This window comes from Habropoda laboriosa, unplaced genomic scaffold (assembly GCF_001263275.1).
Source record: "Habropoda laboriosa isolate 0110345459 unplaced genomic scaffold, ASM126327v1 scaffold64, whole genome shotgun sequence".
In the NCBI taxonomy this organism is placed as follows: Eukaryota; Metazoa; Arthropoda; class Insecta; order Hymenoptera; family Apidae; genus Habropoda; species Habropoda laboriosa.
Window position 1 is genome coordinate 300824 of NW_017100183.1, and position 13731 is coordinate 314554.

At 47.5% G+C, this 13731-nt stretch overlaps 2 protein-coding genes and 1 long non-coding RNA gene across 3 annotated transcripts in view; 2 read left to right on the plus strand and 1 right to left on the minus strand.

Annotated features, from left to right (window-relative positions):
• The window catches only part of LOC108579293, a 3316-nt gene extending 1040 nt beyond the window's left edge, over positions 1-2276 (plus strand). Inside the window, exons 2-3 of the long non-coding RNA XR_001891465.1 lie at positions 1896-2109; positions 2207-2276. This is a non-coding gene — a long non-coding RNA (uncharacterized LOC108579293). The remainder of the gene's footprint in view (positions 1-1895; positions 2110-2206) is intronic.
• On the minus strand, positions 1120-2491 carry LOC108579290 (ubiquitin-conjugating enzyme E2 C). Its single transcript, XM_017942799.1, has 4 exons — positions 2158-2491; positions 1698-1812; positions 1425-1629; positions 1120-1331 (listed from the first exon to the last, which is right to left on the minus strand). Exons 1-4 carry the CDS (start codon positions 2259-2261, stop codon positions 1207-1209), a joined length of 549 nt encoding a protein of 182 aa, XP_017798288.1. The 5' UTR covers positions 2262-2491; the 3' UTR covers positions 1120-1206.
• LOC108579125 (protein CBFA2T1) overlaps positions 2346-13731 on the plus strand; it is a 16016-nt gene continuing 4630 nt past the window's right edge. Inside the window, 9 exon segments of the mRNA XM_017942576.1 lie at positions 2346-2423; positions 2580-2626; positions 2958-3185; positions 3261-3460; positions 3547-3681; positions 4864-4969; positions 6954-6963; positions 11395-11585; positions 11787-11950. Coding sequence (XP_017798065.1) covers positions 3037-3185; positions 3261-3460; positions 3547-3681; positions 4864-4969; positions 6954-6963; positions 11395-11585; positions 11787-11950 — 955 coding nt within the window. The 5' untranslated portion in view covers positions 2346-2423; positions 2580-2626; positions 2958-3036.

Genomic DNA, 13731 nt, shown 5'->3' on the forward strand with positions numbered 1-13731 from the left:
TCGAGGAAAATCTTTTCTGACCCAACACTCTCGTGAAATTGTAAACCCAGGATCCACCTGGATCTCGATTTTCCAAACCCAGCTGGATTTCACGCGATCGATGTTGCATCTCGTTCTTTCTTACGTTTCTAATTCGATGCTCAAAAGTTGATTCGACGGTACCTGTGAAATAAGCAATGAACAACGAACTAGAACAGTTTAATCAGTTTAATAGAAACTTATCGAATGCGACTGGTATTGATGCAGAACAACTGCATGGTTTCCGGTGCGTGCCTATTTTTTTTTACAATTCATTTTCATTCCGTCTACTACCGTGACGACGTTCCCTTCCTGCATCGATAAATTCGTTATCCATTGGAGTTTTACTTTTGTTAAGTATTTTCTACTTAGGTAGGTGCAACGTTAGTCTCAGTAAATAGAGATGAATATGTATCTTACTTGCGTTACGATACTTCAAGTATCGATGGGACATAGGATTGTTCAAATCGTAATCTCGGTACAAGCTGCGTACAAAAGTAAAATGACCGTCTTTCCGAAGATAATGGTAACATTGTAGTTGATTATGGCGAGATCGCTTATCGTGCTCGATAAAGTACGATAGACTTACTGTATTTTCGAAACGTCTGTACGTCGACGTGACCGGTAATGCGGTTTAAAATGTACGAACAACATTTCCATTAGGATTTACAATCTAGGGCTGAGCAGTTCGTGAAAGTATATAACGAATCTTAAAATACTAATGTTTAAAATATTTATTTTGGAAATATACAATAATCATCAATGACGTAACGTCAATGTCCGTGTAATTGGTGTACACGAAAATAAAGTATGTACGTGTATGTACGACTAACAGTAAGAGTAAAAAATAAATAAAACTTTCTGATACACATATATGTTTACGATACAAAAATGTTTAATCCGCATATACAGTCTTAAAATCATGATACAAATTTCTATACATCTTCACGACAGACTGACGAAATTATGTAACAAAGATGACCGTACGTAATGAACGATGTAAAAAGATACTTTCACGTTTCTTCGCATGACACAGCATGCAGATGGAAAACGCAATAAGATATGAAATTTTCTAGAACGAAGTACATAAATTCGGTGCAGTTTGTTTTTATATATCTTATACCTAATTGTAACATTGATAGGAATAAAAATAATGAACAAGCCAAGACGATTATAAAAATGCACTTATCATGAATCTTGCTGATCGCGATTCAGAGCCCTGTGATATTCTTCCGTTAAATGTTTCTTAAACTTTGTCTGATCGTTCCATAATTTTGCAGCTTGTGGATTAAGGGGGCTTTCGTTGTTAGGTTCTAAGAGAAAAAGGCAGGATACGTTTATTGTGCTACTTTTCAATGTACTTGTTAGTTGTTTGTAACAATTCTATCCGTATAAAATTTACTTACCACTAAGAAGGGACTGTATAGATAATAATATAGTACGCACATCATACAAAGCACTCCATTTGTCTTTTAATATATCTAAACAAATATTACCCACTGTGTCCACATTTGGATGAAAACAAGGAGTGGCAAAACGTACAATAGGAGCGCTATAAGGGTAACTATGAGGGAATTCTAAAGTTAATTTGTATGTAAGACCGGCGTAAACCTGCGGTAACAAGAAAGAGTTACTTGTCGTGTCTGTTGATAATTTTGTTACAACGTAGTAAATATTACCGTGTCCCTTGGTCCTGTGATAGTTCCTATCCACTTGAATAAATTCTCACCATCCGGAAAGGCAGAGACACCTTTCTCTGTATTCATCATCAAAACCATGAGTTCCTTTTGTAGTCTATAATACACATAAATTAATGAATACTTTGTTAATAGCAGTAAGAAAAAATGATCGATAAATAAGTCTAGTGTAAAATATAGTTTCAGTCATGAATGTATGCAATCTGGGAGCGAGCTAATTTTTCATTTTTCGTCCAAACATTGCAATAAGGTTATGTACTACAGTACAACTGTTATAACAAAGCTCGTTCGTTGCATACAACTTTGGTGAACAGGTGAAAAAAAACAGAAGAAGAAAAAACGAGGCAATAATAAATAATAAAGTGAGAGCGAATGGAATATGCGTAAGAATAAGGTCAGTTAATAAGACGTATTTTTTGAACGTTCGATCAACTTTCCGTACCGTTTACTAACTGCGTGGTTATCTTTTGGTATATTCTGTTTTTCCTCAGCTGCTTTACTTGGTGCATTTTGAGACGAATAAAATGGATTTATATTTTGTGCCATTCCGAATCGAAAGACACGCTTGATAGATCCTTGATATTATTTATTCACAACACGAGATTTCCGAAGCTTCGGTTTCAGACACAACAGTCACTGTGGAAATTTGAATGTTCGAGCTTCTACCAACCCTCTTGAAAACATTTGACTCAAGAACAGCTGTTGAAGGTGAAGCATGCGGTTTTGTTTAATAAATTGATCACAACTAATAGATAGATCGAAACCAGTCGGGAAAGAAAACGGTATCGATTTATTTGTTCGAAAAAAATTATTTCGTTTCGATCGTGCGTACGCTTAACAAAACGCTTCTACCATGGATTTCAGATTATGCGTAGAGACAATGACAAATGCATCATCGGTCTTTGGCGAAGGTAAGCATTTACGTTTTTAACAGTGCCTGAAACGTGACTTTCGAGAGTTTTGAAAAACGATACGACACACCTTTAAGAAATACAGTTTTCACTTTGTTCGGTTGCTCGATCGTCTATAAATTCACGATTCCGGTTGAGAATGATTTCAACGTTGATTTCCTATGGCGACGTTACGTTGATGTCAACAGTGTCTATACGTATGTATATAAAAACGATATTACCGATTTGTCGAAACGTTTACAAGGAGAAAAAAACAAGCGAAAATTGCACGGTATAAATGGTGATAAAGAGAAAGAGAAGAATGTAATTAACGAACTGGACATTGAAATAGGTAGAGGTCGGAGGTGACGGCGATGAAAATATTATGTACGAAGAAGCATCGTAATTAAAAGATTTAGAACTTGTAAGAAATGGCCACGGCGCAAGGTACACCGGAATCAGATACTGGAAGCTTCGAATGCTTTCAAAATTATACAGCACCAGAGGTATTTATCCAAGGCCTGGCTGGCATCGTGGACCAGCAAGATGTAGAATCTATGATAAGGGCTCAGAAGCAAATGTAAGGATATCGGTTGAAATATTTATAGGGCAACGAGACGTTTCTCTGATTTATTTATCAAATGTTACTACGCAGGTTGCAGAGATTCGAAAAGACCAACGAGATGCTGACGAACTGTAACCAGTTGTTGGTAAATAGGTTGAAAACTGCTGGGAACGAGTTTAAAAAGCACACAGCATTACTGGTTGAAATGAAGAGGGATCTGGATTATATTTTTAAAAGGATTCGCGTTGTAAAGAATAAACTGAGTCAGCAATATCCACAGGCATTCAACGGTAGGTATATATAGCTGAAGTATGTTTTCTGTAATATTACATTTGTAAAGGATGGTACATTGGTGTGAAATATTTGGTCAATGTAGAAGCAGTAAGAAGCAGTTTGGCGGAAGAAGTAATCGTCGAAGATGTAGATTGCTCCGTAAAACCGCTCGAACCTGAAATCGTACCGCTACCAAGCGCGTCTCATATCGTTACGGATCGAGATCCAGATTCTGATGGTAACCAAACTTGCAGTACAAGTAATCGTATTACCGTGAAATAACTTTACTTAAATTGCGATAGATTATTAGTTAGTTATTTCGTTAAAGTTCTCTTCTTCTCCTTCTCCTCCTCCTCCGCCTCCGCCTCCGTCTCCGTCTTCTTCCGTTTTCTTTTCTCTCTAGAGATCTCTATTTGAAGCGAAAAGAAATCCTTTTGTCCTACCGAACGAGATTTTGTTGAAATTCTATCATGTACTCGTATAATAAGTATTTTTCGTTTGATTCGACTAAAATTACCCCGTGGTATTTACAATTATAAACGGACGAAGTAACGATAAGTCGACGTTGTTTCTATTTATAGCATTCGATTTTACAATGTGATAAAACTAGTGGACATAACGATACACGCTATTATACGTGATACTGAATTATAAGTGAAGATTTTCAACAACACGATGTTAATTCCCTTTTTGATAAATAAATCGTAACGAGAAGTTGATACGTAGAAAGTTTCGTGGAGGATAGTGAAAGCACAGCTGTTATTGTTAATAATTAAACAACTGTTTACAATTAAATCGTTCGCACCTGCTGCGTGTATGTGGTATTTAGTTGATACATTGATCCGAATTTTCTGTGTACATACTCGTGTATATGTATGTATAGAAAAGTTGAGGAAAGTGGAATAAATACAAAGAGCGTGTATCATGTTGATAACACGTGTGTCTTTATCGAACGGTTCATTATTGCCGCATCGTGACACTTTGTGTGAAAAGCATTACGCAGTTAAGTCGCTACTCGTATCGTGCTTTTTGCTATAAAATATATACGTAATTTTTTTTTCTGGTCGTTGTTAACGCCGTACAATGTACATGTTAGAGCCATAGTATCGAAAACGTATCGTCTTGTATCGAAATGTAAGAGAAGATACACGGGTGAGGGATCGTGGATGGTTGAAAGGATCCGCGTACGGATCTCGCGGTGTACAATGGCTGTAACGTAAGTGTGACACTGTAACGAAATGAATTTTCACAAATAGCACCAGAAAATACAGATGCCTTTCGTTTCGACCTTGCTAGACACGATTCACTTGGTTTTATTTCCCGATCGTTAAGGAGTACGATCGTTCTCCTTTCCTGAATTCGCGCGCGCCCGATTGCGCAAACGAAACTAATGACTACTTCAATTATTGTTGATGTACAGTGCCGGTTGAGGAGTTTCAATTCGCGAAGCTGCGGAAACGACGAATAAAGAGCAACGATAGTTCGTCAACGGAGAGCAACAACGATCACAGTAACGCCGATACTTCGTCCTGCACGTCCGATACTGGTTAAAGCGTTCGATCCAGAGATAGACGAAATAAGAGGGCGACGAATCACACGAGAAGAGTTCGAAAAAAAGGTACAAATAGAGGGGAAGGAAAAAAAGAAGGAATCGCGAAAATCGTTATACGACAATAACGGTGTTACTCGATCGGTAGTGGGATCGACGAGGAACCATTACTCGTGAAAATCGAGAAGAACGTTCCTCCACCGATTGCATGTGACATGAGAGAAACGTAGATGCACGCGCAATCTTACCTTTGTAAATGGCTGAAATCTGTGAATTGTGTCAGTTTCGAGTAACCGTAATAATAAAGCATTCTTTGTACACTGTAGAAGAGAGTCGATCATTCCGTAGCGGTAAGTAGGACGCGTGTCATTAGGGTAGGCTGCGAGAAAAGGGAAGAAATGTGTTTCTCTCGAAGGAAATTGAAACGGTCGGAAACGCGCGCGCTTTTAAGCGGTATCGATCGATCTAGGCTGCGGCTGTTGCGTAGTTTTCGTCGAAACGAAGAGATGTCGGTAAAGACGCGCGAAGAAAGGAAAACCCGGGGAAGGTATACGTATATGGATCGGAGTACATACACGCGTAAATATCGTTACGGACAATAGGTGGAGCCTGTTTGTGCACAGGAGTGGAGAAGTTATCGCGAGTTACACGCTCGACGATAGCGCACCTGGAGTTTCGTTAACGACGTCTCGTCATTTCGTTATCGCGAAAATTTTTTATCCCCTTTTTTTCTTTTTCTTTTCCAAAGTTGAGATTAAACGTGGCCGGTTGGACGATCGTCTAAGCTGGCAATAGTTTGGCCTTTTTACGGCAGCTGAAGAATCCGGGGACCGGTTGTTTTCGCGCGTAAAGTTCCAAAGGGAAGGCGAACGTTTTTTCTATCGATTATATTTGCCGTTTCTTCGAGTAATCGGATTTCATTCTCTCTTCCATCCTGCCGACAGGAACTGGGAAATTTTTCGAAATCGTTTATTGCTTCTCCTCTATAAATGTTTTTTGAGAAGTGATTTCGATTCTGCTTTCTGCCATGGATGGTTTGTATTATACACACACACGCGCGCTCGTATACGTACGTACGGAAGGAAGTAGGACGTGCGAGCCACGGAGTTCCCCGCGTGAAAGACGCCAGCCGTCGCGATGCCAGAAACCAGCTGCGTCTCAGCTGTTTTCTATCCGTTCCATCCTGTTTCTCTCTCTCTCTCTCTCTCTCTCTCTCGCTCGCTCGCTCGCTCCGTCTCTTGGTCTGTTTCTTTGTACGTTTTCGAGGACGTTTCGACATATCGAAATAAAATGCTAGATAGACGAGCGTGGCTCTCGAGGACGCGACGTTCCGCTGAACAGAACGGTTTAAATGCCTATAGCAGGAAGAAGGTACGAAAGTGGTTGGAGAGAGGGAAAAGGAAACGTGATTGGAGGTAAGAGGTGCGGAAATGGTCGATGAACCGATGGATTTGATCGATATTACGTGGTTAGACTATCGCGGCAGGAAAGGGGAAGGAGGTGGGAGAGCGGCGATGGGCCGGTAAAACGGGGAAACAGCTGTTTAATCTTCTCCGGTTCACCTGTTTCGTTGGATAGCCAGTTTTGGTTGTTTTGCGGGTGCACGTGCAGCCAGAAAAGGCTGTGTCACGCGTGTCGCAGAATACTCGGGCTTTGTGAACACGAGATACAACGAAAGCAGTCTCTAAGCACCGTACCGAGAACTAATCTCTTGGGAAATTACATAAGGTAATTTGGGACGGAAGGTTTCGAAGAGGATCGACGCGACAGGTTCTCTTCTCGTTTTCCTTCGGTTCGGAAAGTCGCGGTTAAAAAGTTGATCGACGTTTACCGTGGAACGTGTGGATCGAAAGAGCGAGTCTGGTTCGATCGAGCAACAGCTTCAGTACCTACCAGCAGCAACAGCGTGGTTGCGCGGAAATGCTGTAAAATCGGCTGACGCGGTTTCTCCCTCACGAGAGGAGTGACTTCGTGCTATTGACATCCGCTCCTCGTGGTATCGACATCTCTGTACAAGCCAGCTCGCGCCGGGAGCACGATTTTGCGTCACTTCCAGAGCGAGAGCTAGGAAAAGAGAGGGAGTGGTTGGGTAGGAATAAAGAGAGAGAGAGAGAGAGAGAGAGAGAGGGGAAATATGGTTGGACGAGAGAGAATATGCGCGCGAGTGGGTAGAATAATTTTCACGAGCGTGAAAATTAGCCGCGGCGATAAGTCGTAAATTAGCGGAGGCAGAGGTTCGGATCGGCGTGTAAAACGCGGGTTTGGTTGATCTGCGAGTGACGGGGCATCAGAGGTGGAAACTCAGGAGCGTTCGCCGCGCTCGTTCCGAATCGATGGACGAACGATTTTCGAGGCAGATTGATCGGTGGTGGTGTTGGTCGGCGCGAGGAAAGGAAAGTTAGCCGAGGATATAAATGGGCGGAGGGAAAATTGGCGAAAGACTCGGGTAGAAAGGTTATCGAGGAATTTCGGCGCGGTGACACGCGGCGCACACGTAGAGGAGCGTACGTGGCGATGACAGGACCGTGACGGAGTGCTAATAATACGTATAATAGGCCGGTGGAGCGGCGTTTGTCTGCGGCCGGTGTGCGTCGGTGTGCGTCGGTGTCCGTCGGTGTCCGTCGGTGTGGTCGCGCATGAATTTCACCCGATAAACGGGGACAGCAGGGATGCTGAGACAATCCTCCTTTTTCTTCCTTACGTCTCTTCTTCGAACGTGGCCGTGGCCGTTCAGTTTCCCGCGCGCCTCGTCCACGCGGAACCACCTTGTCGATCACGATCCCGGATCGCTTGTCCGTACCGATCGAAAACCAGCGATAGTTGCCGCCGGGGCGAACAGAGGTTGCGTGGTACACGTAGGTTGCAAGCCACCACCTCTACCTCTCTCTTCCTCGTTCTCCAACGGTCGGCGTCGTTCTTCCAGTTCTCCGACGAGACGTTCAGTCGGCTGGCGACAGCCGTCCGTGCCTCGCGTTCCTTCGTGTCGCGCACGCCCCGTTTCCTCTTCTTCTCTGCACAGAGATTCGCGATCGCGCGTCACAGAGCGTTGGAGCGTACCGTCCGGTGATGGTTCGAGATCGAGGAAGTTGCAGCTCGGATGCAGGATGGTTTTCCTAGCTCGTGGATCACCGCGGTTTCCTTAAATCGGTCGGTGAGGTTTCCATCGAGAGTTGGTGGGTGCATCGGTTCGTGTTCCTGTCTCGTTGGATTTTCTCGTTGCCGCGCCACGCTGACACGAAGAGGACCGATCGGAGCGCAAGAGGTAGGCAGATTTCGTTTCTTCTTCGGAAACGATCGCCTTCGATAATCGTATCGAAGAGGCGATTAACTATCACGTCGGTGGTATTTGCTCGTCTCGAGGTAGAGAGACGTTTGTGCGGGCACGTGTGTCGAACGGTTGAGCGGTGCTCGAGGAGTAGAGAAATAAGGAGCGAGATAGGAAAACTGTCAGGTGCGTCGCTTCGCACGATCTTCACCGATAATCGTTCCTCGATTTTTACACTTTTTCCCTTGGCAATTCTAACCGCGGTAAAAGTGTATAGAGAAAAAGGGGAAACCGCGGAAATGGCGAGACGCTGTTTACGCGTAGGGCGCATGGTACGAGATCTCGATCGAGACCAAACGGATCTCGCGCGTTTCCGCGAATACGTTTAGCGTTGAAGGAAAGGGTGTGAAAGGGGGCGAGCTTCTGAGGTTCTGTGCGTGCATACGCGAGATACACGCGGCGCTTGCTTCCGTTGGCCCGCTCTCTATCTCTCAAGTATTATATCGATTAACTGTTGGTAACAGAAGAGAGGCAGAGGAAAGCTAGCTCGTCGGAGGGTGGCATGCCTTTGGCTTTCCTATATTATTAATCTTGCTCTCTCTCCTCCTCCTCCTCCTCCTCCTCCTCCTCCTCCTCCTCCTCCACATCTCTCCCCTCTGCTCTCCTCGGCTTTTCTGCCACATACACGGCCAACCAACCCCAGTCGGAAAGACTTCCGAAAAAGAGGTTGCGAGGAAGTTGAGCCTCTCTGGCTGTGTAACGCGTCCGAATAGAGATGGTAGGAATCTAACGCGTGGTAAATCGAGCCGCGTATATTTTTCCGCGATGTCTCTGGTCCTCGCTGTTAAACGCCGCCAAGTCCGCAGCCCGCTGCTGCACAAGTCCGATTCGGAGAACCGCAGGACCGCACGATCCGCCGGCGACACATCGGCGACACATCGGCAACACATCGGCGACTAGGTTCGACGAAGAGAAATCGCAACGAAGCATCGATAGGTCGGTGGAGGGAGCGAACGCGTAATTCGTGGCACGCGCACAGCTTTTTCGTCGCGCGGTGCACCGCAATTTCTGATGGTTTTTCAGCCGGTTACAGTGAATCGGGCGGGATAGCAGGCGCGACGGACGGAACGTCAAATGCCCGAGGCTGAGCGGGACGCGTGCATGCTGCTGTCCGTGACATCTTGATGATATGCTCGTTCCTCGAGGTAGCGAAAGCTCGCTGATAACGCGACCGCGCGCGGCCGGCCAGGTCGACGCGAACAGGCGGAGAAGGAGTGGCCGATGCTGGCGCGGGGAGGGGGGAGGGAGGACGGGGGCGCATCATCAAAGGTCGGTGCGAGCAAGAAGACACACGGTGGCTGTGCGTGACATTTTTGTAATGAAAGCAAGCTAAACGTACGGTAGTCAGAGTACGGCAGACATCTGGTCTGGCTGGCTGCCTCTCGCCTGGCCGTTCTAATATTGGAAATTGCGTCTCCACCCGCGCGCGCGACCTCCTCTCCGGCCCGAGCAGAGCACCGTACCATGTGCAGGACATATGTATAAACATAAGCTCAGTCTGCCACGATGCTGAAACCGTTTCCTTCGAAACGTGCCCGCGATCGATCCATCGCGCGTACCACTCTCCCTCGGTGAGCTTTTTCTGCCCGCGGGCTTCTCTTCGTTCGCTCTGCCGCCGCGCTACGAGTCGGCCAACGGAGGGTTGGATCGGAAAAATCACGTACGTGATCAACACTGTTGATATCGCGCGCAATTACCAGCGGCAGAGCCGTGGATTTTCTGCCATGGCACGTATATCGTTTTCCACCGACTCCGCGCTCTTGTTTGCTCAACTAAGCGTCTTAACGAATTGCCGCGGACGCGCCACTACCCCTCTGCCCTTCCCCGCAGAAACGTCTCTTCGATCGTCCTCTCTCGATGCTAGCCGATCGCGCCTACCGGTCTCAGCCGTCTCACACTTGCGGCAACCGGGTCGCGCGAATTCCACGCTACCAGTCTGTAACAACAGAAGGAGATGACGGCTCGCCCGTCACGCCGATTCCAATTATTCGAGCCATCTGTCGCGATATCGAGAGGCTTTTTTTTCCAACCACCGATGCACGTAAGTACATTTACGTACGTGTGTATCTCTTATCGGAATTTTTAGGAAATTGGCGATCGAAGAGGCCGTTAATTTATCGGTCTTTCGGCTGATTAGCGTTTTCCGCGCGGCGGCAGTTGCCGAGGCAATTTTCTCGGGAAAAATTACGGACGGTCGTTTCTTGAACGAAAGGAACGAGCGAGCGAGCGAAAGAACGAACGAACGAACGAACGAACGAACGAACGAACGAACGAACGAACGAACGAACGAACGAACGAACGAACGAACGAACGAACGAACGAACGAACGAACGAACGAACGAACGAACGAAGAAAGGAACGAACGAACGAACGACTCGTTTGCATTTCGCGTTAATAACGAGAGCATGTGGCGTCCCGAAGCTCCGTAGCCTCGTCGCCTCGCCGCGCCGCGCCGGCCTGCCAGGGCTGTGCATCGATAAAATAAAATTCCAACGGCGCGACGGCCACGCACCACGTGGATCTTAAACCTTACTCTTTCCGCTTTCCTCCCTCCGTTTCATTTTTTCCTCTCTTCAAGTCTGGTCCGTATCGTTTCCGACCTAGAACGCTCGCGGTAAACTAGCTTTCCCCGTTTTATTCCACGTTTAACGCCACGTCGAACGTTCGGTATTACGCGCCGTTATTTATTCGCACCGGGGACGTGCAATTATTTGGATATTCAGCGCGTGTCGGCGAATCGCGCGATAGATCCTCCTCCGTTGGTTTGTAAAACTGCCGCTCGGTCGTTCCATTAAAATCAGTCATCGGTATGCGCGGCCGGCCGCTGCTCGGCGAGCACGTACACGCGAAATATGCATTCACCGTGGCAATCGCGAAATGGAATCGATCAAATACGAATCGCGGCGCGCGCCCGCCGATACTTTGCCGGACACTTGACACACGCGTCGCTCAGCGTCGCTTCGCGTCGGGACAATTTCCGTTCGAACAAAAAAAGAACGCGTCCGTGAGCCGGTTGAAGAGAAAGTAGCGAATCAATGGATCGCATGTTGATCGCAGGCAAGAAGTTGGCCCACGAGAGCATGAAGGCGGAGGGTGGAATGGCGAGCAGCACGATCCTGCACAAGGTGAAGGTGAAGGAAGAGGCGAAGGAGTGCTGCGGTGGCTCTCAACAGCCGTCATCGACCACGACGATGACGACGACGACGACTACTACGACGACGACGACGATGATGACGACGACGACGACGACGACGACGACGAGGATGACGACGACGACGACCAGGACGAGGATGATGACGGTGACGAAAACGACGATGACAAAGATAAAGACGACGACGAGTGAATTTCTTTCAACCATTTCTTTATACTGAACAATTCGTTTTGAATCGCGTCGGTAAACTGATGTTCGTACTTCAAGCGGAACCGCGAGCATCGCAACCACTACCGGTTCGTGCAATAGCGTCGCGAGCAACAGCAACGGGGTGCCGAGTGTGAACGCTTCGTCTCAACCTTCGAATGCTCCACACCAGCACACCCCCGCGATCGCCTGTTACCCGTCGGCGCCAGCCTCGTCCGTCCTCGTCAACACGGACTCCTTTCCCGTCGATCTCGATCTCAAGACCAAGATCAGGGGTTCGTTCGTTGCTTTTTTACACTCGTTCGACCGTATAGAGAAAGTTTCACCGCGTCTACGAATAACGTATTTACGGTAGTTGTGTTTGAAATTGCCGACAAGCGATACACGTGGCTGGACAGTGGAAGTCGCGTTTCGAGTCTGGGCGCGAAAACGTGTGTGCGTCGGCTTAGCTGTGGGCCGCGTCGAACGTCACTTTGGAATACGTATTGCATAGGGGTACCCGCATGGACCGGGTTCGCGACTCTGTACGTTCAAACCGAACAACCAACCAACCAGTTATCTAGACGGGCCGGAGCCCGCAGCTACTTTGGAAATGGGGCTCGGGAAAAAAGGGGCATGCCTCTCGCGCGAAACCTCGGTCCTCCGCGATCGATCGGTTTTCCAATTCAATCACGCGACGTCCTTTCGGACCTCCGGCTATAAAAGGATTTACAACGCCGCTCTCTGCGAGTCTGTCAGAGTCCGAGAAAGCGCGTGGACATCTGGTTAGGTGATCAGAGACACGTTTCTTTCGCCTCCGTAAGTCCCCCCCTCTGGATCTCTACGGGAAAGAGATGTAACAGGGAGAGAAAGGAGGGTGGAGTGAAGGAGTTTAGGATGGCAAAGAGCACGTGCAAGCAGGCTGGGGTAAGTGGCGCGGGTGTGTGCGCGATCGCGGAAGCGGGGGTAGCGAAACTGCTGCGAGCAGTCAGTCAAGCCGGAGGCGGGTGGTTGGGCTTGGTGTGTTGGTTAGGTAGGTCGGTTGGTTGGTTGGTTGGTTGGTTCGTTCGTTCGTTCGTTCGTTGGTTGGTTGGTTGGTTGGTGCACTGGCTGACTGCCTGGACCAGACGCGATAAGGCACGTCCAACACTTCCAGCGGGATTCTGCTCGAGGCTGATATCATATCCGGTACACCGTCGGCATCCCCGACGTTGCCGTTCGAGGTATTTTGCGATAGTCGGCCGCACTGCGCCTCGCCTCGCCTCGCCTCGCCTCGCTCGTTCGTCCTCGCATCTCCTTCTTCCGGATATGCTTACGACGTACAACCGGAGCGCATCCGTCCTCTCTCTCTCTCTTTCCCCCACTGAAATATTAAAATCGGAATTCGCTTCGATCCAAAATACCTACAAGTATACGGATACACGCAGGAGGGTGGGACGGGTCGAAGAAGTATTGCCTTAGGAAACGGGGGAAAAGGAGGAGATGGAAGAAAGTGGGAAAATCAGCCCTGGAAGCGATGGACGAGAATGAAGCGAGTGTGGGAAAAAGAGAAAGAGCGAGGAGAGTATGGGGTGGCTAGGAAGGGATTGCGATCAAAGCCATCTGTTGCATTGTCCCGGCAATTAGGAGGCGACAGCTGAGTCCCAGCGTACTTACTTCCAGCCAGGGACTCTCAGCCGAGTGGAGCACGTGCGCTTTATCGATCTCTGTTGGTGCTCGTGGAGGAACGGTCGTCTACGAAGACAACGAGCCGCTTCTCTCGCGTGTGCTCCAGGTGGCACCGAGGCCGCGTCACGTCGCCTCGAGAGAACGGCCTATTTAATATTTACAATTTCATTTTCGCCGGTTGACTCTCGATAGGTTGATTTTACCTGATTGCCCGTTGGCTACCGCCGACGTCAGGTGGCAGTGACACCCTCGTTTAGATACCACTTGCAACGTGGAGAAATGTCGCGTAAGGGAAGATGAAAAGTAGACGAGAAGAGATAGGAAAAGGTTGTTCGGTTTGGTTATCGACTCACGTACACTTGGCGTATGCATACATAGGTGTGTACCATGGAGGCGTTTTGGTACGCAT